Source organism: Malus domestica, chromosome 11, assembly GCF_042453785.1.
Source record: "Malus domestica chromosome 11, GDT2T_hap1".
NCBI classification, from domain to species: domain Eukaryota; kingdom Viridiplantae; phylum Streptophyta; class Magnoliopsida; order Rosales; family Rosaceae; genus Malus; species Malus domestica.
In genome coordinates this window covers 28,529,573-28,553,338 of record NC_091671.1, presented here as the reverse complement: position 1 = coordinate 28,553,338, position 23,766 = coordinate 28,529,573, and the positions used below count along the sequence as shown (strand labels likewise).

The 23,766-nt window shown below is 37.9% G+C and overlaps 4 protein-coding genes and 1 long non-coding RNA gene across 7 annotated transcripts; 2 read left to right on the top strand and 3 right to left on the bottom strand.

The window, feature by feature from the left end:
* The first annotated feature begins 2,285 nt into the window (after nucleotides 1-2,285).
* LOC103430072 (uncharacterized) lies at nucleotides 2,286-3,275 on the top strand. Its single transcript, XR_003766899.2, has 2 exons — nucleotides 2,286-2,584; nucleotides 2,848-3,275. It is a non-coding gene; the product is annotated as an uncharacterized lncRNA (long non-coding RNA).
* A 523-nt stretch (nucleotides 3,276-3,798) lies between these two features.
* On the bottom strand, nucleotides 3,799-5,951 carry LOC103430071 (small ribosomal subunit protein eS8). Its single transcript, XM_008368202.4, has 5 exons — nucleotides 5,831-5,951; nucleotides 5,583-5,655; nucleotides 4,711-5,044; nucleotides 4,216-4,394; nucleotides 3,799-4,047 (listed from the first exon to the last, which is right to left on the bottom strand). Exons 1-5 carry the CDS (start codon nucleotides 5,832-5,834, stop codon nucleotides 3,969-3,971), a joined length of 669 nt encoding a protein of 222 aa, XP_008366424.1. The 5' UTR covers nucleotides 5,835-5,951; the 3' UTR covers nucleotides 3,799-3,968.
* A 517-nt stretch (nucleotides 5,952-6,468) lies between these two features.
* LOC103430070 (probable cytokinin riboside 5'-monophosphate phosphoribohydrolase LOGL10) lies at nucleotides 6,469-9,056 on the top strand. The gene is made up of 4 exons (XM_070808726.1): nucleotides 6,469-6,966; nucleotides 7,935-8,063; nucleotides 8,258-8,443; nucleotides 8,526-9,056. The coding sequence occupies exons 1-4, from the start codon at nucleotides 6,763-6,765 to the stop codon at nucleotides 8,916-8,918; spliced, it is 912 nt and encodes a 303-aa protein (XP_070664827.1). The 5' UTR covers nucleotides 6,469-6,762; the 3' UTR covers nucleotides 8,919-9,056.
* Nucleotides 9,057-9,205: 149 nt separating this feature from the next.
* Nucleotides 9,206-14,467, bottom strand: LOC103430098 (leucine-rich repeat receptor protein kinase HPCA1-like). Of its 3 annotated transcripts, none has more exons than XM_029088862.2 (19): nucleotides 14,251-14,467; nucleotides 13,889-14,012; nucleotides 13,724-13,795; nucleotides 13,431-13,505; nucleotides 13,263-13,334; nucleotides 12,999-13,160; nucleotides 12,833-12,907; nucleotides 12,680-12,751; nucleotides 12,513-12,584; nucleotides 12,353-12,415; nucleotides 12,146-12,220; nucleotides 11,930-12,001; nucleotides 11,703-11,840; nucleotides 11,131-11,618; nucleotides 10,863-10,996; nucleotides 10,610-10,738; nucleotides 10,297-10,516; nucleotides 9,950-10,185; nucleotides 9,206-9,846 (listed from the first exon to the last, which is right to left on the bottom strand). In XM_029088862.2, the coding sequence occupies exons 1-19, from the start codon at nucleotides 14,339-14,341 to the stop codon at nucleotides 9,415-9,417; spliced, it is 2,802 nt and encodes a 933-aa protein (XP_028944695.1). In that variant the 5' UTR covers nucleotides 14,342-14,467; the 3' UTR covers nucleotides 9,206-9,414. The 3 variants fall into 3 exon arrangements, with proteins under 3 accessions (XP_028944695.1, XP_008366451.2, XP_028944696.1); XM_008368229.4 differs by having other exon boundaries at nucleotides 12,347-12,415; nucleotides 14,251-14,466; XM_029088863.2 differs by lacking the exon at nucleotides 14,251-14,467 and having other exon boundaries at nucleotides 12,347-12,415; nucleotides 13,729-13,795; nucleotides 13,889-13,961.
* Nucleotides 14,468-21,385: 6,918 nt separating this feature from the next.
* LOC103448343 (chloroplastic import inner membrane translocase subunit TIM22-2) lies at nucleotides 21,386-23,629 on the bottom strand. Its single transcript, XM_008387587.4, has 5 exons — nucleotides 23,286-23,629; nucleotides 22,358-22,422; nucleotides 22,144-22,216; nucleotides 22,011-22,064; nucleotides 21,386-21,789 (listed from the first exon to the last, which is right to left on the bottom strand). The coding sequence occupies exons 1-5, from the start codon at nucleotides 23,470-23,472 to the stop codon at nucleotides 21,548-21,550; spliced, it is 621 nt and encodes a 206-aa protein (XP_008385809.1). The 5' UTR covers nucleotides 23,473-23,629; the 3' UTR covers nucleotides 21,386-21,547.
* Between the last annotated feature and the right edge of the window lie 137 nt (nucleotides 23,630-23,766).

Here is a 23,766-nt window from a genome sequence, read left to right as displayed (position 1 = left end):
TACGATTTTTTTTTAACTTGGTTTTATTCGGTTCACCGGTTTACCGGTTTACCGGTAGAATAAAAAAGTTTCTGGCGTCAACCTAGCGCAAACAAGTTAATGCATGTAGCAAATGTAAAATAAAATCCCCTAAAAGTAAATCTATTAATAAATAAATAGTGGTAAAATGTAAAATAAAAAAACAAAGATAGTAAATTGGAAAAAATTACGGCAACAACTATATGTTTTAAAAATAACACTGTGCTGAAGTGGAGGGGAAAAAATTCTCATCTACCTATATTGTCTGATTTTTTTTCCTAAACTATTGCAAACGTGGGACTTTTTGGGTGTTCTAGAATATCCGTACTCTAGGTGTTTTAATCGTTAAATATTTTTTTGTTGCAAACGTAATGTGATAACTGCTTACATTTAAAAAGCCAACAAAAGAAAAATTCCAAACGATCATATGTCACATAAGATAAATTCATATTATTTGAGACTTAGCCCATAAGATAATATGGTTCTTTTGTTGGCTTTTGTGAGACTTAGCCCATAAGATGATTCAAATTCGTCTTTGCTAATCGAGACTTAGCAATAATATGGAATTTAAGAGAGGGGGGGGGGAGGTGAGGGAGTGGGTTAAGTCTCACAGTAGGCTACCAATAATATAGTTCAAATTTGCCTTTTGCGAGAATCAAACCTAAAATCTCTCATTTACTAGTGAAGATGACTGTCACTAGACTGTAGTACAATGTGACAATAATCCTTGGGTTTTTTTACTTTTCGAACAAATGATATTATCTACACTAAGCGGATGGGAGAGTGGACTAAGTTTCACAATGGGCCAACCATAATAATGTAATTTAAATTCGTCTTTGACGAGAATCGAACCTAAGAGCATCTCCAATGGAAGTCCCTATTTAGGGACTCCTACCACCAATTTTGAGTACTAATTTAAGGACTTATACGGAATCTTTGTGTTCCTAAAGGAATATTGCCTCCAATGGGAGTCCTTATAGTAGAATACTTAAATTTGAAGTATTTACGATTTTATGTGATAATTTGATTAGGTGCACAATTTTTTTTTATGTTAACCTTTTTTTAAGGCTTTTTATATTAGCACCCCACAAAATGTTGAATGCACCTCACATTAAAATTTAATATTAATGACTTACTTACTCTACTATGCAATGACAATTTTGACCTTATTAGGTTTAAAAAATAATAAAAAAAATTAACTTTTAACGCATTATTTATCTACTTCAACTCTTAAAACCCCTCACACCCTCCATTGTTGAATAAAACTTTAAGCAATGAAACTACAAACATGTTGATTAAGAAAAATTATTTTTGACTAATGGAACACGAAATCAATGTTTCGAAAGCTTTGAAATCATTATTATTGTTATTGAAAAACATTCAAATGAACCTAAACATTTTTTCAAATCATTCAATTTGAAATCATTCGGCAACCTAAAGTTTAGATGGTTTGAAATCATTCGGCAAAATTAAAAATGACTGTTCTAAATTTGAGAAATGTGGGGTGTATAAAAAATGTGGGGTGTGTATAGAAAATGTAAGGTGTATATTAAGAATGTGGGGTGTGAGGGTATTATGGGGAAGGAAGTGGGGTGTAGTAAGATAATTTTTAATTGAAAAAGTAAATGTGAGGTGTATTAAGCATGTGTGGTTTATTCAACAATTTGTGGGGTGCTAATATAATAAGCATTTTTTAATTAATTAGAAGCATTAAAATTAAAAACATTAAAAGCATTAAAATCTTCAATCAAGATTGTGCGTCCCGTTTTTACTCAAGGTGCAAATTTTTTTTGTTTATGTTAATCATTTTTTAATTAATTAGAAGCTTTAATCAATATTGTGGGCCCCTTTTTCTACTCAAGGTTATCCATGTCCCTATATGTGAGGACATACACTATGTATCTAGTGAGTCCCTATACTTTAGGGACTCACTTTCCGATCCATTGGTTAAGCAAATGATATTATCTATACTAAGGGTGGGGGGTGGGCTAAGCCTCACAATGGGCTAACAATAATGTGGTTCAAATTCGCGTTTGGTGAGAATCGAACCTAAGACCTCTCACTTACAAGTGAAAAGGAAGATCGTAATACTGAGTGGCCTCTTTCTGATCCATTGGTTAAGCAAATGATATTATCTACACTAAGGGTGGGGGAGTGGGCTAAGCCTCACAATGGGCTAACAATAATGTGGTTCAAATTCGCGTTTGGTAAGAACCGAACCTAAGACCTCTCACTTACAAGTGAAAAGGAAGACCGTAATACTGAGTGGCCTCCTTCTGATCCATTGGAGATTCATTTCACCTCTATATTTGTCTTATACCCATTTTATACAGTAATCGTTTTTATTTGTAAATTCCAATGGAGATGCTCTAATATATCTCAAGTAAAGAATAATATCATTATTGTGTACTACGTGTTCATTCCTCGTTCTTTTAGATACATTTTTTAACTGAAACAAATTAATTATCAAGCGAGACCCAAAATAGCGGCCCAATTACTTCCATGCTCTTCCCTCCGTCTCCAACTCGGTTCTTGTCGCTGTGTTTTAAAAGCTCAACCTTGTCAGGTATGGTTTCGCTTCGCCTATACGCAACAGCTAGCAGGCTCGTAATTAGCTACTCAGTCGTCTCTAATTACTTTGTTATATGCTTTTAGCTTAACCTAAAATCCACTTATCAAACCTAATCATGCATCTCTAAACCAACAATTTGTCGTACTTGAGAAATGCCTTCCAACTGTATGATGGAATGCCGCACTCAATTGTTTGGTCTGAAAACTCATTCTTTCATGTCGGTTTTCTGATAAATTCTATGCCTCTTCCTTATTCAGAAGCATACAGCAATTTGCGGAAGAAGATGGTAGTTTGCTTTCCCTCCACCCCCAAGAGGTTGGCAATGACGGTTGGGTGTTTCGTTTCTGCTGCTGCTCTTTTCGGGTTCGGTGCGCATCTCTCGTATGTCAACGTTGCCCCTCAACAAGCTCGAACCAAAGCTCGAAATGAATTTGTGAGAGAGCGGCTGAAACAGAAGTACGGCAGCAAATGATACAACACGCATGGTTTCCAGATATCAGTTCGGTTTTCGGATCGTATCCTGGTAGGGGTGGGACAAGTTTGAGGTGTGAATTTATGATCCATCCCTTGTGGGAACTCTTTCAGGGATGAACATCCAACTGTTTTTGTGGTTGTTTTGGTTTTTCGTTTGCTCAACATTTGTATGTATCAGTATTACAAGTTATAACAGGGATGAATACGCCAACTCTCATAACCGAAGAAAATGGAAGTGCAGAACTGGATTTAGCCAGTTGGCTGGAGTGTGCTCCATTCTGTGCATCCAAATTCAAATCATTCGTCCCCGTAGTTTAGATAAGGTTCGGAACAATATGGTCCATTGTTCTCTCGGAAAGAGGCTTCTAAGGTACAAACTCGAACCACATGGCAATCTGACCGCATACAAAACACCCTACAGGAGCGTCGAACGCAACTTTTATCGTCTTACGCAGACGTCTGGACATAAACTCCTAGTATAGGGATATACATCGGGTCGATTAGAACGCACGTATCACTAGAGCACCAGATACTCAGTAGGGCCTTGTGAGAGGCGGACTAGGGCCACACAGAAAAACTCTAAAATCACACAAACCTTTGCCCTTGATGCTTGAGGGTGGGTAGATAAAAATGTATATTTTGGTGCCGAGCATAATTAGCGGCAAAATGCAAGAAATATTCACGAGAAAATTAATCAAACTGCTGCTCCACATCCAAATAGTAAGCGTTTACGATTGCAAAAATAGAATTACTGATTGAGCATTCAACCACTAAAAACATTGTTTGGGGTAAAGCCAGTTGCAACTTCAAACTGAAATAAAGTGCAATCCCTTACAGAGTAGGAAACGACGAAACAAATGACATACTCTTGAGTCTACAATCACTGAGTTCTGGTAACCAAAATTTAAGCTGCAGCTCCCTTCCCCTTCTTCCTCTGGAGCTTCTTCATGTAGAACTCCAGCTCTCTGCCCTCCAAGATATATCTGTAAAACATCACATATGAACAAGTATGATTAAACTTAACTTTGCAACAAGAAACGAAAAACAACCGTCACATCCATGCTTCCAACTCTAGCATAACTGCAAATAAACTAGTAAAGCACCTACAATAGACCAAATTGAAAAAAACACAGGAAGATAAAGTCACTTACCCATCGCAACGGCCACACTGACCAGGTCGTGATGAAATACAAGCCAACAGACGACCACCGCCAAATTGTTCTTCAATATGCTGGTCCAAGGTGCGAGTCTGTTGACGCTTCTCCAGCTTTCTGGCTACATGGTTGCTCTTCTTTGCCTCCTCAGCAGCAGCAGCAGGTGCCTCACCATCCTATATGATCACAAAACACGGCATCAGAGACCGTAAATTCTACTGTTCTTGACAACATTCTGCTCCTCCATTTCAAAGAGTACAAACATGTACATAAACATCTTCCAATCAATTTGTTATCAGCGTGCATAGCATACACAAAATATAATTGTTTCCACCATGTGAACACATCAAACCAATGTATAAACCATTATATTTCCTCTAGATGCAGAAACAATAAAAATTCACCAAATATGTAAAAACACAAAAGACAAGTCCAGCGATAACACACATAAAAAAACTTAAATCATTGGAAAAATAAAAAACAAAGTTCTACCTCTGCTTCTTTCTTGGCAGCGGCAGCAGTTTTCTTCTTGCGGCCAATTTCAACTCCATAGTGCTGGAGGTACCACTGCTTGAATGGTGCTGCATCAACCTGAACAATGGCACTCTTCACCAATGTTTGAGTACGGACCAACTCATTGTTAGATGCATTGTACACAACATCAAGAAGACGGGTTTTGCGGGTCACGGCCTCGCTACCCCAGGAGAAATTTCCAGTGTCAAGCCTCAAAGCACGCCACTTGACATTTCCACCTCTAACCCTGATCCTCCTCACAGTCTTGTTGCTTGACAACTTGGTGTTAGCAGGTTGCCTTCCGAGCTCGTACCTGCAAACGAGAAGTGGAAATTAAATCAATTCCAAAATCATCAAGGCTTTAAAGTAACATCATTTTACACAAATGTGAGAATTCATTGAAATAACTAATATAAATCAATAAACAAATCTAAACCAACGAGCAGTACAGAACTTGTGTTCACAATAATCTGCGAAACCCTTGCACACACAAGTTCATAAATAAAGTTAAACAACACTGGTCACAATCTAAGAAATGGAGGGTTGGTGCCGTAATACATACAAATTACGGCAAACCCTTCGAGCAAGTGGAGACACACCACAGTGAATTATTTGTCAGAAACAAAAAGTTCACAAATTGCAAGGCAATCAAAATTCTTTCAACCTATGCAGTTATAAATCTCCTTAAATCACCCGATTAATTTCTTTAAAAGAATAAACAAATCATTGAATTCATTCATCAAATAAACAGGAGAAGCACATTATTCAAAAGGAAGGTGGCTCGGATAACAACTTGAACAAAAAAAAAAAAAAAGAGCAGCTCAAATCAAAACAAAAGAAAGAAATATTACTTTCGCTTCTTCCTCCAAGCCTTCTTCTTGCCTCCAGTGGCACGTCTCTTGTGCATGGAATCTCGAGAAATACCTACAAAAATCACACAAAAACTCAAGATTTAGCATCACAATTCACAAATGCGATATCAAAAAAAAAACAATCAAAACTTCAGATGAACAAATTCAGGGGTACCCATCACGGAAACAAAGTTGAAAAGACAGAAAATGGATACGAGATGGAGATAATAAGAGGATGAGAGAGGTACCCATTTTGGCGTTCTAGGGTTCTTCTGCTCCAGGAGTCTGCAGCAACGCGGCTAGGGTTTTGTGAGACAAGTGGAGTGGCAGGCGAGCTAGGTTTTTAGTACAAACGTAAGATGTTCAAATTACTATATTGTCCTCAGTGTTCTGGTGGTATTACCGGGCCCAAACTATTTCTTTACTTTGGGCGACTTTGGATCGGGCTTTTCCAAGAATCTGTACCTCCCGGTCCAGATTCAGTTTGGGTTGAAGTCATGTTTAGATCTTTGATGGACCCGAAGAGCTCAAACCCGCTTTACATTATTATTATTTTATTTTATTTTGAAACAACACTTTACATTAGGTTTAGTCTTTCATTGATTGATTGAAGGTTGGTTTGGGATTACGGTGCTTTTAAAAAAACATCTTATTAAAATCACTTTTACAAAAATACATTTTTTTTGACAACATTATAAGGCAATGGTCATATTTAGTCGTCTATTACTCTATGCATTCATATCTCCATTTACAACAAAGTTGAATTTACGATACAAAATTTTGAGCCCAAATAAAATTTCTCTTTTGTTTTGTTTTTGTTTTTTTTTTTAAATTCCTTTTACATTTTTCCCATCATCCCTACTCTAGTTTTTCATATTCTACATTTATATTAAACAAATCCCAACTTGCTTGCTTGTATATATCGAAGCGAGTTGGACTGTTGGAAGTAGAACCCTATTCCCCTTCCCTCTCGAAAGGTTCCACATACACATATGCAGATTGTGAAAGCATAAACATCTGCGTTTCCTTCTTCTGTTTTGTTTTTGCATTCTCTTTCTAGTTTCTACCAATTTTCTGTGTTGAAATACTGATAATTTGAGTAAACAATACATAACCCACATTGAATCCATCCAAATATCATCCATCAAATCATTCTTCAAAGCATTTGGAAGATTTGATAATGGGGTTTTCGGTGCTGGGATCAGTGGGCTCTCATATTTTAGTAAGAAATTCTTACGAAGGGACTTTGAAGATTCAATCTTTCAGGGAAAGAGAGAGACCCACCATTAGTTTCGAGCTCTCAAGGTCGAGGTCCTACCATGGAAGAATCAAGTCGAGCAAGTCTGAATTACTTGACTTTGATGAGAGAACAAGCCCAAATGAGGTATGTTGCTAATTTGTACTAATATTTGTTCGATTTTTTCCTTCCGGATTATGAATTAGACAACAGTAGTAAATTGTGTGTGTTTGTAGATTTTTTTTGGACTAATCTTGATAAGCATTTTATAAGGAAATTTGAAGGTTTTTTTTTTTTTTTACTTGTTCTTTTTAAACAAACGATATTATCTAACTAAGAGGAGGGGTGGACTAAACCTCACAATGAGTTATCAATAATGTCGTTCAAATTCGTTTTTGATGAGAATCAAATTTAAAACCTCTTATGTACAAGTGAAGATGAATACCATTAAACCGTAGTAGATAGGAGTAAAATAGTGGAATTGTAAATTGCAGTGAGTTTCCACGAATCCCATTAGTAAGGAATCCTTTTGGTCGAATGTTTTTTCTAGATATAGATTACACCAGGGAATTCGATACAGTTTGAACTGAGCTCTTGAGTGTATCCGACAACATTGGCAACGATTCTGTTGTTACTAAGTTATTTTGTCACTCAAATTCTCAACTAAGTCTGCTGAGAATTTGATCTTTTGTATAATTTGTTTTAATACTGCATATCCGAAAACGTTGCCCTGCTTTTACTACTAGTTTTGTGCAGGCAGGCATTATCTGTGTTCCAGGAGTATTGCTTACTATGAAATTATGAATACTTTGTTTCAACCGAATCATTACTGGGTTATTAGCTTTATCTTCTGACTGGGAATACATTGCAATGCTTTTTATTTACTGATACACTTGGGAGAGGAATGTGTCATTGCAAATTGATCTTTTATTTAACAAATTTTAGCATAGCGTGTGAAGCCGTTCTTTTGTTAACAGACGATATCTTATCCCAGTTGTCTTGCTCTTTACTGTTATTGCTTGTTTAAATAGAATAGTTGCTGGTTTAAGCTTAATTGACAGGCTGAATTGAAGCCTTTAAGAGCTTATTTCCTAATATTTGTTTATCGTTGAAAGGTCAGGAAAGAGATACAACGATGTTATGAACTGATACACAGACTTGGGAGAGGAGTCGTGTATTTGGGTTCTTCAAGGATGGGACCTGATCATTCACATTATTCGAAAACGCTAGAGTTAAGCACAGAGGTGAGTCACTTTTTCCTACCTCTATTTCCCTACAAATCACCCCTTCATGTAAAAAGTTTTTACGAGCATCAATTTAAAGGCAACGAGATTGCAGGACAGGAACCTGAGCTTTAAAACATCAAATGCATTATGGAATTTAATATGCTCGGTATTCTACTTCATTAAATTTGTATTTCCCCACATCTTCTGAGCAGATTGCAAATCTTTTGGGATGTACTTCATGGACTGGGGCTGGTCCAGGACTAATGGATGCTGCTACTAAAGGTGCTTTGCGAGCAGGAAAATCGGTTGGTGGATTTAAGATTGGTAAAGAAGCTGGTGAATGGACAGCATCAAATTATCATCCCTACCTACCATCAGAAGTGTATCTCACATGCAGGAAAGATATAATTATTTGTTAGAAAGTTCATAAGTGCATTTTAGAACTGCTACCAAATTGTATAACTGCTTCATACTTGCAGGTTTTTCTCTGCTAGGAAGCATGGTTTGGTAGATGCTGTAGTTAGAAGCAGTAGTTCCGAACGGACTGCTGTTGTTGCTCTCCCTGGTGGGATTGGTACTCTCGATGAAGTTTTTGAGATATTAGCACTGATTCAACTGGAACGAATTGGGTCAAAGCTTCCAGTTCCGTTGTTGTTGATGAACTACGACTCATTCTATTCAAAGCTACTGAACTTCCTTGATGATTGTGAGGACTGGGGCACCCTCTCCAAGGGAGAGCTTGCATCACTTTGGAAGGTTTGTGATAGCAACTCAGAGGCTTTGGTTTATTTGTCAGAGTTTTACAACTTACCTCTTAGCGAGAAAGGAAGGCATGACAACGAATTGGAAAGTGCAAGCGGAAAATTGTGTTAATGAGATTTGCAGTTGAAGTGGTTGTCTGTAGAATGCCCTTTCCATTCAAGCAATGGTCTCAAAATCTGTTGTAACTTAATCACACTTGCCTGCGGAAATATTGTTCACTGCCTGAATTTTAGATTTCTATTTTCCTCAGTCGTAGTTGAATGCGGATTTCGCAAGTAAGAGTCGACATTGGCAGTCGGTTCAGCGGCAAATACGAGTCAAGCTGCGCAATCACCATGTGACCCTTCATCTAGTGTGAAGTTTAAACCTGGTTCTTTTTCTTCGAGGGTGTAGAGAGATTTGGAAAATAAGATGACAATGTAATTATTCTACTCTAAACTAAACTAATTTACAGGAATGGGGATTTGAACTCGTGTGCAAGAGGGCGAGCACATTGCATTGATTAACTGACCTAACCCACGTCTACAAGAGAGCTGAAACATGAAATGATTTACCAACGTTTGCAAGAGGGCGGTAACATAAACCGATATGTAATCTCGGACTATAATCAAGAACTTGACTGCCTTGAGGACGGCAGCAAATCATCGGCACTTGTGTAGTCATAACTTGGTGAACTGGACGCTGATTGATCACCAGTGTTCAAACCAGCTAGCTGCATTATGTTCTCGATCTCTTTCACCACTTCCCCCATTCTAGGGCGTTTATCCTGCTGCTCTTCTACGCACAGCATCGCCAAATCAACAAAAATTTCCAAACCTTTCAGATCTGTTCCCGAACCCATAGCCGGGTCAAGAACTTGATGAAGGTTGTACAGAGATTTTGTCTTATCCATTGCCATCTGCACCACTCTCACTATATACTTCCCTTGCTCTATTGGCCTTCTAGCAGTTATCAGCTCCAACATTACCACGCCGAAGCTATAAACGTCACTTTTCTCTGTCAACTGTTGAGTCATGTAATACTCGGGATCCAAGTAGCCCTACACCAGCAGAGATAATCGACCTCAGTTAGGATGATACCGTGATATTTTGTACAAAGATGCAATACTTGTACTCGAGGAGTTGATAAGTTCTTTAACTTACCATTGTCCCCTTAACTTGAGTACTTATGTGATCTGTTTCACTGTCAGACATAGACTTGGAGAGACCGAAATCAGCAACTTTTGCTGTTAAATCTTTATCGAGCAATATGTTGCTTGATTTAATGTCGCGGTGTATAATGGGAGGGTTTGCGTGTTCATGAAGATAAGCCAGACCTCTTGCTGCACCAAGAATTACTTTAAGTCTCCTCATCCAGTTCAGCCTGATTCCAAACTTCCCTGCATTCACAATTCTCTAATCGATCATTCTCACACGAGAAAAAATTGAACGAAACAATTGGAGCTTCAAGGTCCTATTTAGATTTGAAGATGAAGAAATGAATTGAATACCTGAAAGAATTCCAAATAAATCGCCATTCGGAACATACTCATATACCAAGATTTGTTCACCTTGCTCCAAACAAAAACCAACAAGGCTGACAAGATTCTTATGATGTACTCTTGATAGAAGCTCAACCTCAGCTTTAAACTCAGGCCCTCCCTGCATAGATTCCCTTTTAGATCTTTTAATTGCAACCATTTGGCCCGTAGGAAGAACTCCTCGATACACCTATAAAATGTTACCGAATGATGTCATATTGTCACCATCTAGCAGTATTTTTGTAAGTCACATTTTGTAACTGTGTAGGGTTTAGGAGTTAACCTTTCCATAACCACCAGATCCAACATCATTAGCGTCTGAAAAACCGTTGCTGTATTTCCTAAGCTCTTCAAAAGAGAACAACCGTGCTCCTTTTAGGTCCGGAGAATTAGCACTGCTATAAGTCCTGGTCTGCAGAATTCGTAGACAGAAAAACAATAACTAAGCTTACTGCCTTATGATGAAGAATAATGTGTTGAGTCTGTTATAATTTTTTCTCTACCGCCTTTTGAGTTATCGATGAACAACATCTTACCAAAAGGATTGACCTTCTCCATGGATCATCTGCTTGTCTCTTTTGGTGGAGAGCATAAAACCCTAGAAGGGCTAACAATAACACAAGTGTGGAACCACCAACTGCTGCACCAATTATCAAGCCCTTGCTTGATCCTGCAGCACACCTCGAAATCATGAGAAATGAAAAGAGAGATATGTCGTCAGTTATCAGATCGAGTTAACATTGTCAACTTTTAAAGCAGAAGTGCAACTAGTATTTCTAAGTTCAGAGTCACTTTCAGACTTACCTCCTGAATTCGGGTTGTCATAAGGGAAAACACAAGAGAAGGGTCCATAAAAACTTGGACGCGCACCCGCCAGAGTCTGGTTGCTAATCATGGACGCAATGGCTGAAGATCCAGTTTTGTTGAAGTGGTCTTGGCCAGCCGGGAAGATTAGTATGTAGAGTTTAAGGTGAAAAGAGGAGTCCCAGGAAGGATTAATAAGAGCAACTGAATCCACTGGAAGGTTATAGGACTGAAGGGTTTTTAGGAGATGATCCTGAAGAGCTGTGAAATAAATGAAGTTTCCCAAGTTGGAGAAAGAAACAAATATGAAGTCTAGAGTTCCTGTGTAGGGATATGCACATTTACAGTTGGGGGAAGAAACCTGCCCTGGACTACAAGCAACTTGCGTACAGTTACTTGGTGGCGGCGAAATTGGGGAACTGGTTGGAGAAACAGTGCAGTAGTTATTTGCCATGTTTGTTCCCTCACAAATTGGATTATCAACGAGGCTGCAAAAGATAACGGACCATTAATCATGACAGTTTGACAAACAATTGGACATTGATATTCAATGTACGAGAACTATAGCTTACATCAATGTATAGTTGGATCCTCCATCACTTCGTGTAAGGTCGGTAATGAAGTTCTTCTCCAGATCAATTAGCTGCAAACGGTTGCTAGAAATGGTTTCAAGATCCAATAAACCATTGATCTTGTTGTTCCTCAGTAACCTGCAATAGCACACAGGTTAGATTGATAATCACTTTACAACCACTTTACACTTAAGCTAGGTGTTATTAGAGATCAGTATGATACTCACACCGTCTCCAAACTGGAAAGGCTGAATAAGGCCGGAGGAACTTCTCCCTGAAGTCCCGTGTTCTCCATCATTCTGCCATACAGGATTGACAGGTACATTAATTCGGAGCATTTACTGTGATATTTCAAATGGAATAACATATACTCGAACTCAAACTGCATCCAGATACACTCAAACACACACACACGTGGTATATTGAGGAGGAATGAGACATACAATGTTGTCAAATTCTGCAATGTCAAAAACCAAGTAGGAACATCTGTTGCATCAAAGGTATTATTGCTCATATCCCTGCAGATCAATGATATGGAATATATATGATTGTTACCATTTTTAGTCATGGGAAAAAGTGATGAAATTCATAAAGCGTAACATCTTTTAGATCGAACTTGAAAAAATCAGTAATGTTGCACTTACACATACTTCAGGCCATTCAAGCTAGTAAGGTTTGGCATGGTGCCAGTCAGCTGATTGTTGGACAAGTGCCTGAAAACATATTACCATTAGTCTCTCTTTAGTAAAGTGAAATCCAAACAACATGTTCAAAAGTGCAAATTCTTTGTCTGGTAAGCCGTTTTCTTACAGTTCGGTCAATTTTGTTAGATTGTTGAGGCTTGAGGGAACGGACCCATGTAAGGAATTCCTATCAAGGATTCTGTACCAGAACAAGATATTCAGTACAACTAGTACAAGCCACAACTTAGAAATATCTTGGTATAAATCTCTTGTGAATATGAAATAGACACTTACACTGCCTGCAGTGTCTGCACTTGTCCGAGTGTGGAAGGTATGACTCCAGTTAGATTATTTCGGTCAAAAACCCTGCACAGAAAAAAGTACTCGAAGCAGCTAAGGTAATGTGTTTCTCTTACCAACTGAGATTTTCAGGTGAAGGAAACTTACACATGTAACAGAGCCATCTGTGAACTGAAAAGTCGAGGAGGAATTGTACCAGAGAGCTGATTATTTTGAAAATGACTGTATTTGAAGTGTATAAAAGAATCAGAGGGGCATAAACCAAAGGGAGGCAAAAGATTAGTCAGCCCAGGGTTAACTAGAATTGACATACAAGTGCCTTGCCCTATGTAACATATCAAGACCGGGTGCAGTCCTGTTAGATACTGGGATTGGTCCCTGAAGTTGGTTGTCAGAAAGGTCCAGAAAGGAAAGATTGGTCATATTACCAATGGAAGGTGGAATCCGGCCACTGAAGCTATTGTTTTTCAAAGATCTGCAGCAGGATATTAATGAAGAGTTGCCATGTTATAGCATATTGGCCTGTTTAAACGCCTTGTTTGGAATGATCAAGGGCGAGAGGGAGAGGAAGGCTTACAGATAAGAAAGCTGCTTTAGAGATCCCATAGTGTCTGGAATTGGACCGAAGAAACTGCAACCAACCAGGTTTCTGACATGTAAAGAAGAAAGCAACAAGGTAGTTAGGTGGATGAATAATCACATACCGAAAATTACGAAAGTGAGGAAACCGGTAATTCTTTTTTACAAGTATACTAGTTTGGTCAACTTTCCAATTGATGCCGGAAGCAGTCCTTTCAGGCCCCTGTTAAAAGACAGATTCCTATATGAAAAAAGGGTGAGAAAAGAGTTACAAAAGACTAATGAGAAATCTATTAACCAAGAAATGAATCAAATAATGAAGTGAAAGCTGAAGTAATTTCAATAACGATTAAAATGCTTTGAAAGAAAAATCCTGGATTTTTTGGTTCACATATTAGTTGCAAGTGAAGTATCATAATTATGTAAAACGCAATGCGGAGAATCAGATTGAAGACGTACAGAACCTCAAGCTCAGATAACAGCTCGATATCGCTGGGAACCGAACCTGTCAAAGCCATATCTGCCAATGCTCTGAAATTAAAGAAGCCATTGGTATCCGAAAATGGAAGAAAATTAAGCAACATCCAGGAGCAATGAAAATGGTGGAAAGAGGCAAAAACTTACATGGAGGTTACATGCGAATTTGTGCACGTAACACCTTCCCAGCTGCCATTACCACAAGGATCTGAACCCACCCAACTGGTTGGTCTTATGTTCCACTCATCCATGAGAATCTTCATAGGGACATCTGCATAGAATTTAACACAGTTCAATGCTTGAACCGCCATCCATGGATCTATCAATCTATTATACCGTACTACTTCACTGTCATATTGATAAGTCCATAATCATCACAGAGGGAATGGTTATGAACTACTTTACAAGTCTAACTATGATCCAAACTTTTGAATGCCGCTAACGAGTTATGCCCATTTAATGGAGAAGAAGCAGTTACATAAAGGACGTAGCAGTTGGATAAAACTTACATTCCTGAATGCTTGCCTCTACTGCAATAACAAAGAAAGGGATCAACACATGCAGGGGAAACACATGATCAGTGGCTCGAGTTCGATCCATCCCTTTGCTAATTCAGGCCTTATTGGGCTTTCAATTCTTGATATTATTCTTCTCACAAGGAAGGCAGATATATATGGTACAGACTTGAATTACAAGGTATGAGTATACAATAATATTCACCCTACGGCTTCAAACGGGAAATAAATCCCCCTAAATACACACAAAAGTCAACGCACTCCACAGTCCCCCTCAAGTTGGTGCGTAAATGTCATTCATGCCCAACTTGTCAAGTGAGTAGTAGAAGACTTGACTTGCAATGGCTTTTGTCAGGATGTCTACCAACTAATCTTCAAATTTTACAAAAGGAAATTGAATAATATTTGCATCTAACTTCTCCTTAAGAAAATGTCTATCCACTTCCACATGTTTAGCCCAATCATGTTGAACTGGATTATTCAAAATATCAATGGCCGCTTTATTGTCACATAATAGATTTGATGCAGGGTGGGTACCCAAGTTCTATAAATAACCGCCAAAGCCATAATAATAATTCACATACTCCTTTCGCCGTACCTCTATATTCTGCTTCTGCACTTGACAAAGCAACCACTTTCTGCTTCCTACTCTGTCAAGTCACTAAATTGCCTCTGATAATGTAAAGTACTCCAAAGTAGACCATAATATTTCCCGCCCAATCCCCATCAGTATAACCGTCCACTTGAAAATGTCAATTCTTCGAAAACATGATGCCTCCACCTGGTGTGGACTTCAGTTAGCAAAGGATTCGTTCAACCGCACCCATGTGGGCTTCCCTCAGAGAGTGCATAAACTGGCTTACAACACTCACTGCATACACAATGTCGTGTCTAGTGTGAGATAGGTAGAATGATCACCCAACCAACCTCTAATAGTGGTCTTTGTTAGTTGAAATTTGGTCAGGGTACACGACAAGATGATGGTTTGGAATGATAGGAGTGTCAACCAGTTTACAATCAAGCATTTCAACTTCTGTTAACAAATCCAAAACATATTTCCTTTGAGATAGAAATATGTTCTGTTTCGGCCGAGCCACTTCCATACCCAAAAAATACTTAAACCCACCAAGATCCTTCATCTCCATCTCGGTTGCCAAGTAATCTTTTAACTTCAAGATTTCTTTCTTTTCACTGCCTGTAACAAACATATTATCCACATAAATAATGAGTGTTGTTAACTACTCATTCGACGTTTGATAGTGCATGGTCGGAATTGCTTTGCCTGAACCCATACTTTGTCATGGCCGTTCGAAACCTCCCAAACCACGCCCGAGATGATTGTTTCAGTCCATACAATGCCTTGTTCAATTTGCATACTACTCCTCATTTTTATACTGAACTCAACCATACCTTTAGATCACGCGTTGGTTGAATTTTGAGTGGTCAACGCTGAGCAACTCGGAAGCTCCGACTCGGTGAGTTCTACATCAACGTGATCTTGACCGCATCCCAAGGTTTTGAAGGTCGGGGAAGCTTCCACACAACTCCAGGGAGACCCTAGATTAAGTTTGGAGTGAAGTTAAGGTGAGAACCCACAGTTTCAAGGAGTTGAAATAAGGTCTAAGAGCTTCAAGCTAATTTCAGACAATTTTCGTCCACTTTTTGGACTTTCTGAATGTACAAACTTGTTCTCCTATTCATTCCCTTCATTTCCATATAAAATGCGTCGAAAATGGTTGAGAAATGAAGAATGTATGAAGTTTTGAAAATTTTCGGAAACTAGCAATTTTCCCAGTTTTCGGTGAAACCAAACGGCGGCGGACAGCGAGGCTCACCGAAGAAGACAAGGAATATTCATTCAAAGTTGACGGAATATTCTAATGGCGTCAAGTAACGTCGTTAACTTTTAACGGAATATTCCGTCACTTTAACAGAATATTCCTAACTGCTGTTAGGTTTCTGTCAGACGTGTGCAAGCGCGTGGCCGTGCGTATGGCAGTGGGTTGGACGGCGCGTGAGGGCGCGTCCGGCCTCCGATCGACGAGTGGGTTTTACATGCAGGTCAGTGACTTCGAGTAGAACATTTTGGTATATTCAAACCTTCTGTTTGAGCAAATTATGGGAAATTTTTCCTAGTTTTTCCGTATATGTCCAATTAATTACTTATCAGTAGTTGTTTCACATATAGGGGAAACTTACCCTAAGGACGTAAGTGGACAAGCGAGGCTAGGGGGCTACGACCCTACGACATACCAGGGAGTGGGCATTTTGTTTTCGTATATATACACACTTTATAGTTTCCACAAATGCTTTTAAACTATGTTATGCATATTATGCCATGAGTTATATAATTTTAAAAATGTTGTTATGTGATTGAGATTTATATATTTGATAATGGCATATTCATATGCATTTTACTTGCTCATAAATACTACATTATTGCGAAATGCTAAATCATTCTACGAGACGTGCAGGTAAGTCCAGGTGAGTTTATTGTATTGTTGGAATGATTGAATTGTTTGGCATACTCATATTCATATAGTCAGCTCATCATTGCTACACTCAGGTGTTAGTGCTCAGCCCAAAGCCAGGCTAGTCCGTCACGTGTATGTTCACCTCCCTCATAGCACACTCACATTGGATCCAAGTAGGTGCTAGCTTGTCGTATAGGTCGCATTAGGTGACTCCGATTCCTTGCTAGTATAGCTTGTTGAGCACCTGATTATATTCATATTGTCGTTGATATATTATGTTGTGGCATCTGTATGAATTTATTGCTGGCATGCATTTGGCTTCATATTTATACGTAGTATGATTTTCTAGAAACTATACTTGTTTTACAACGAGGGGTTAGTATATTTGTAAAATAAAAGGATTTTATAAACCTTTATTTTTGTGCCCACTCACCCTTCTATTTTTCGCCCCTCCACGTCCTAGTTAGTTGATTTATCTCTTGGCGTACGAGGAATAGCTGGTGGATTCTGACATATCTCCATCTTAATGTAGGAACTTATCTCTAGTTGTGTAATAAGTACTTCTCTCGTTCGACTGCTTTACCCTTTGTTATCTATGCTATGAATATTAGTAGTTTATGGATTGTAACCACTACTGCGCACTCATTTTATTAGTTAATTAATTTCTAGTTTCGGTTTTAATTTATTCACAATTTTATTTTGTCACTTGCACTTTTGGTTACATCACCTTCACGTGAAGGCCAACACGCCTTCATTCCAGTCAGGGTGTGTCATAGGCTTCCCTCAGAGAGTGCACAAACTGGCTTACAACACTCACTGCATACACAATGTCGTGTCTAGTGTGAGATAGGCAAAATGATCACCCAACCAACCTCTTATTAGTCTTTGTTAGTAGAAATTTGGTCAGGGAACACGGCAAGATGATGGTTTTGAATGATAGGAGTGTCAACCAGTTTACAATCAAGCATTTCGATTTCTGTCAACAAATCCAAAATATATTTCATTTGAGATAGAAATATGCTCTGTTTTGGCCGAGCCACTTCCAAACCCAAAAAATACTTAAGCCCACCAAGATCCTTCATCTCGGTTGCAAAGTAATCTTTTAACTTCAAGATTTCTTCCTTATCATTGCCTGTAACAAACATATTATGCACATAAATAATGAGTGTTGTTAACTACTCATTTGACGTTTGATAGTGCATGGTCGGAATTGCTCTGCCTAAACCCATATTTTATCATGGCCATTCTAAACCTCCCAAACCACACACTAGGTGATTGTTTCAGTCCATACAATGCCTTATTCAATTTGCATACTACTCCTCGTTTTGATACTGATGTATACCCTGGCGGGATATTCATGTACACCTCTTCTGTAAGATTCCCGTGTAAAAAAGCATTTTTCACATCAAATTGTTGTATTGGCCAATCTAAATTAGCTGCCAAAGAAAGCAACACTCTAACTGTATTGATCTTTGCTACCGGAGCAAATGTTTCTGTATAATCAACGTCATATGTATGAGTATAACAATTGGCCACAAGTCGTCCCTTGTACCTTTCAAGCTAATGCCGTTGGAATGAACAATATAAAACCATTGAGCTACCTGCTTATACAAAGTCCACGGATGAACTTCACAATGAAAAATGTAAACGGTATTCCCCATAATTTTAACCAACTGGGAAACAATTGGTCGATCCGTAGGCCATATTTTAAGTAAAAAGACAAGAAGTGTATTTTTGGAACCAGGAAAAGGACCATCTTGAACAGTTCCTTTTTTTTTTTTTAACAGTTGAACAGTTCTTCATACAACCTCAGAATTGTCGTAAAGAAAGAAACATTCAAATGAAAAAAAATAAAAAAATAAAAAAATAAAATAAAATAACTCAAATATATATTAAAATTCAAATATTTTAGTGATAAAATTTAACAACGATAAGGACCAGAGTTTAGCAGCCACTAAAAACAAACTGATCCAGCTGTGAAGATCTGCCGGCCTGACGTTGTAACGTTTTGTGTAAGGTAATACTAGAGGCTAAATCTATAGATTAAATATTAAATATTGTAAATTAAATGACATAAAAATTAATGATTGAATTATTACTTAAGTATTGATTAACGTGCTTATTTCTTATTGGTGACACATCATTTAATTTGCAAATTTAATCTACCTAGCATTACCCTTTTGTTTATATTCCTTGTCAGTGTGGCGAGGCCCATCCAATCAAACACGAGAGATTTTTCAATGTGATCGGAACACATAATGGTACATCGCTTGTCGCTGTAGAAATGATGAAATATGTATGTTAAAAAGTTAATAATTTAAATATTAAAAATTTTCATCATTTATATAAAAATACGTGATATATTACTCTTATTCTGATCACAATGAAAATTCTCCTCCCGTTTCACATTCTATCTTTTTGCCCAGCCAGGTAAGGATCTCCCACTTTGAGTATTAACCTTCAAGTTGTAATTTGTTTATTTATTTATTGATCTCACTTAATCCCACTATTGAGTATTGGCCCTCAAGTTGTAATTTATTTATTTATTGATGACACGATTATATTTGAGCGGGACCATAATAACAGAGATGGGTTGTTAGATGACAACAACTTATATAAAACATAAATATTAGTTTTTCTTAAATATTATGATCAAATAATGCAATGTCGTGTGAAAAAAGCATTCAAACATAAATGTTATGAGCAGATGCATAGCAAACATTCTGATTCCTTTTTTCTTTTCAGTACATCGATATTTTTACACTAAGGAGATGAGGAGTTTGGCTAAGTCACATAATAGGAAACCTAATTTGATTTTGAATTCTCCATCCACAAGATTTGAACTTAAGATCTCTCACTTCTAAGCAAAGAAGAATATCATCAAATCGTAATATTGAGCGGTAACATCTTGATTCTTGAAAGTGAAGGCGTTAACACAATCCCCCAATGTTGTCATCAGTTTTACAAATACACCACCCAATGTTGTCATCAGTTTTACAAATACACCAATAATCGCAGTTAATATCAATTATGACAAAAAACAGAAAATTTGACTTATTTTTGAAATTCAAGAAAGTTAAAATAGTATGAGTGAGGATCCTCGTCGGATCCTCTTTGTGTGGATCTTGAGGATCCAAGGGATCCTCAAATCATATTCGCTCATCATGCGGTCAGAAATTATTGTAAATTTTTTTATTTAAAATTGAATATAAAAAGTACCTGACGAAAACTGACCGCACGATGTATGATGAACGAGTGTGATTGAAGAATCATCGGGATCCTCTCTCAAATAGTGTATCAAAATTCCACGCAACGAATACTTTATTCCTCTCTCTCTCATTTATAGAGAATAAAATACAAACATATTTGACAAGGTAAACCAAATCAAATAAGTAAGAGTGATGCTAGAGAGCCATTTAGTTTAACCATATTTCATAAACTACATGATGTGACAGTTGATGGGTAGACTTCTTTTTTCTTTTTTTCTTTTTTGGTATTATCTACACTAAGGGGTATGAGAGTGTGTTAAGCCTCACAATGTACTAGCAATAATGTAATCAAAATTCACTTTTGACTAGAATTGAACCTAAACCCTCTCATTTACAAGTTAAGAGGAATATCACTAGACCGTAGTACCAAATGATAATTAGACTCCTTCTTTAAATCATTAAGAAAAAAATCCAATCATCAACCGCTACATTATATGCTCTACATGATTTAGTCTCCCTAGCATTTTTTTAATAAGTAACCCTAATTCCTTGAGGACAGGAAAACCTACATAATAAAATAAAATAGCTAAGAAACCGTTTGATAACCATTTGGCAAATTAAACCTCTCCCTTTTTATTCTACAACAGTTTTTTCACTTCTTTGTTTTTATTTTCAGATTTTTATTCTGCAACAGTTTCTACTCTTTTGTTTCATTTTCAGATTTTGATTTCTAATTCATTTTTTTAACTGAAAACGAAATAATTATCAAACGGCCTTTAAATTGTTCGTTTCTAATAATTGAGTAAAAGTAAACTTTCAACATACGTGTCGGCATAGCAGGGGGAATGGGAATCTTGGAGTCAATAAGCTAAGATGGATCCGAATGTGAGAACAGTGGAAATCCTCGAAAGGATACCCGATGAGCCATTTGACAGAGATACTAAACCATTACTTGAACCGTGTACCTAAAAACGTTTCTTAATCTCTAAGGAATGCCGAATCTCGAAACACTCAAATGTTTCATCAGATCAAATGGAGTGGCAAAATATGCAGCTTCCAGTAGGCTGTAGTGCGGTGGAGAGCGATTAGAGAAGTATGGCTCGCAACCGGGGAGACCTGCGTTGGATGGAACTGGTTATCTGGTGGTGCAGTGGTTGGGTCGTAGGGGCAAGGTGGCCTGAAGTTGCAGATCATCGGTGCGGGTTGGGGGAGGACCAGGTTGGGCTGGAGCCTGGAGCCACCATTATCCAAAACAGTATAAGGTTGAGCTAATGCAGCTCTCTTCTTTCTATTTATCACTTGTCACTGAGATACCGTGTGGCATACGACGGTCGATGCTGGCCAACACACAGCAATTCAGGCATAGGCGGTCATGAAAATTGTAACTTCCGACATGTTTCTCAATCGGGTAAAATCAGAAATATACGTGCACCATGATCCAACAGATTTCGCGATCAAGAACCCAATTCATAACTTGCAACTAGAATTTCAACTAAAAAGATTTACATTAGCACATAATATACGGTTATACGGAGGAAAAAGTACTGAAAGAGGTTCACTTGAATTCAAGACCAAAAAGCATAAATAGCATTGATGAGACAAAATTTCTTAGGCTGGGTGAGAAGGGCCCTTCTCGCGATTCTTCAAGGAATTGCAAAAGAAGGTGAAGCCCGCTTTTAGTTCTCCCGGGAGTGAAAATTGTAGGGGGAGCACCAAGGGACGAACTTGCTCACTTTTCTTCCTCACAGAAAATGGTTGTGCTAAAGCCGGCTGCTGCTTGTTTAGGCCTTCAATAACAAATGAGAATGCCCCAAAAGTGAGACAGCTTTGTAGAAGAGCCTGGGGTGCACCTGCAAATTAAATAAGGTATTCTAAATTAAAGATACAATAGACTGTTCAGAAACTGCTTTATTGATTAGCGAGGAAATGACTTGCTCGTTATAACAATCCAAAAATGAAAGAGAACAAAAATCGGGAGTTCTATAGATATTAAGAATTTAAATTTTAACAGCACAGTCAATGAGTTTATTGCTAATTTATAAATTATCGAACTTTGTAATACGATGGATACCTGGAAAACTAAGAGCAAGACCAGTGCAACATCCAGCTACTCCAGCATTAATGACTGCAGAGGAAGAAAGAGTGAACACGATATAATGAATGAATAACGTAAAAGTACTATTTCTGCATTCAAGTTCCCATACCATCATCCTTTCCTCGCAGCCTCTTCAACATGCAGACAACCAAACTGTGCACTCCGGACAAAACTGCAAATGTCTGAAAAGGGGAAAATATAAAAAGAACCTTAACAACTGAATTCAAAGAAACATTCGACATTGTATACAGCATTTTACAAAAAAACTAAACTAATTACACTCATATTGCAATGCTATAATTTAATAATAGGAATTCCCATACCTTTGCAGAAGATCCTGCATCTGCAAAGGATCCTTTAAAACCTTTTTTCTTGAACAACCCCGCACCTGAAACACATCCAGGCAAGGTAAAACAAAAAAATCTCAGTTCGATTGACATGTGTATGTAAAAAAATGATAAACTGGGGCTGAGTTTGCTGAAGATGGGTTTGCTCATCTAATAATTCATTGCTAAATTGATATCAAGACAATCTTCAATCCCTAGCTGTTTTTACATGTATAAAAATCAGGCGACAGCCGCCACACTGGGTAACGCAATATCGAGCCAAACTCAACTCAACCAAAGTTTGAGTGGCAAGTTTTGTTCTACATCCCCTCATTATGTGAATACGGCATAGAGAAATGACTAGCATTATCCAAATGGACTAATTACTCCATAAATCTAACAATCACAAACAATCGGAATTCTCTCATAACAACGGCTTGTTAGATGCAATGAGCATAGAAAGGAACCAAGCATACAGCAGTATAAAGTTCAGAATGCCGCATGTACAAGTCTATCCACAACCTTAAACTACACAGTGCAATTCCGGAGCCTTAAAATATCAACTTAACCTCAATTTATTGCTTCACTGTATATTATCAGTTCCAGCAGGAAATCATCAAAACTAGAGTCCTATCACAACAAATTAACTAACTTTACCCCAAATTTACCCTATAAACCACAATTTCACATATCAAAACACAGGAGGAATTATAAACAAAACCCACCAAAAAATGGGAAGGAGAAAATTCACTCCTTTTCCTAAACCCTAAATAATCATCTAATAAAAGCATAAGCACCACTCAAATTCCCATATAGAAACACCACAATTATGCAATTAAAAGATTCACAAATACAAACATACACGCACGCACGCACGCACGCACACACACACATATATATATAGAGAGAGAGAGAGAGGGAGGACCGTATCCAAAAATGGAGCCCATGAACGCGCCGCCAGCGGAGTCTCCGGCGAACCTGAGAAGGCAGACAGCAGGGCCACTGGGGGAGGCAGGGACTAAGGAGTTTGAAGAATTAGGGTTAGGATTAGTATCGAGCTCAGTGTTGGGATCCATCTCAGTGTTCGAAGAATCAACCGACGTCGTCGCCATGGCCGGCTGCTACTCGCTCTGCCTATTCAATCTCCAAAAGCAGAAATAACTCAAATCCTAAACTGACACTACAATCAATACGCCTCCTTGTTATTTCCGCATTTTATTTGTTTAGTAATTCTTAAAAGATTGGTTTTAAACAAAATGAACCGACGTCGGACCGGCACTGTTTTGATTTTTTTTTTTTAACAACTGATATTATCTCACTAAAGTGAGGGATGAGTTTAACCTCACGATAGCTAGCAATAATATGATTCAAATTTATCTTTTATTTTGATTCATTTTAGTTACTAG

Bases quoted from the DNA above. Each gene is read 5' to 3' on its own strand.
- LOC103448343 (XM_008387587.4), bottom strand. From the start codon at position 23,472: ATGGCGACGACGTCGGTTGATTCTTCGAACACTGAGATGGATCCCAAC. The intron at 22,065-22,143 runs GTATGGGAACTT...CTTCCTCTGCAG, and splicing joins GCTGCGAGGAAAGGATGATG to TCATTAATGCTGGAGTAGCT. The intron at 21,790-22,010 runs GTATCCATCGTA...TTTAATTTGCAG, and splicing joins TCTTGCTCTTAGTTTTCCAG to GTGCACCCCAGGCTCTTCTA.
- LOC103430071 (XM_008368202.4), bottom strand. The intron at 4,395-4,710 runs GTAGAACTTTGT...GTGATCATATAG, and splicing joins CTGCCAAGAAAGAAGCAGAG to GATGGTGAGGCACCTGCTGC. The intron at 4,048-4,215 runs GTAAGTGACTTT...GATGTTTTACAG, and splicing joins CAGTGTGGCCGTTGCGATGG to ATATATCTTGGAGGGCAGAG.
- LOC103430098 (XM_008368229.4), bottom strand. From the start codon at position 14,341: ATGGATCGAACTCGAGCCACTGATCATGTGTTTCCCCTGCATGTGTTG. The intron at 12,585-12,679 runs GTAAGTGTCTAT...GTTCTGGTACAG, and splicing joins GTGCAGACACTGCAGGCAGT to AATCCTTGATAGGAATTCCT. The intron at 10,186-10,296 runs GTATTCAATTCA...TTGTGAATGCAG, and splicing joins TTTATTTGGAATTCTTTCAG to GGAAGTTTGGAATCAGGCTG.
- LOC103430070 (XM_070808726.1), top strand. From the start codon at position 6,763: ATGGGGTTTTCGGTGCTGGGATCAGTGGGCTCTCATATTTTAGTAAGA. The intron at 8,064-8,257 runs GTGAGTCACTTT...TCTTCTGAGCAG, and splicing joins CGCTAGAGTTAAGCACAGAG to ATTGCAAATCTTTTGGGATG. The intron at 8,444-8,525 runs AAAGATATAATT...CATACTTGCAGG, and splicing joins AAGTGTATCTCACATGCAGG to TTTTTCTCTGCTAGGAAGCA.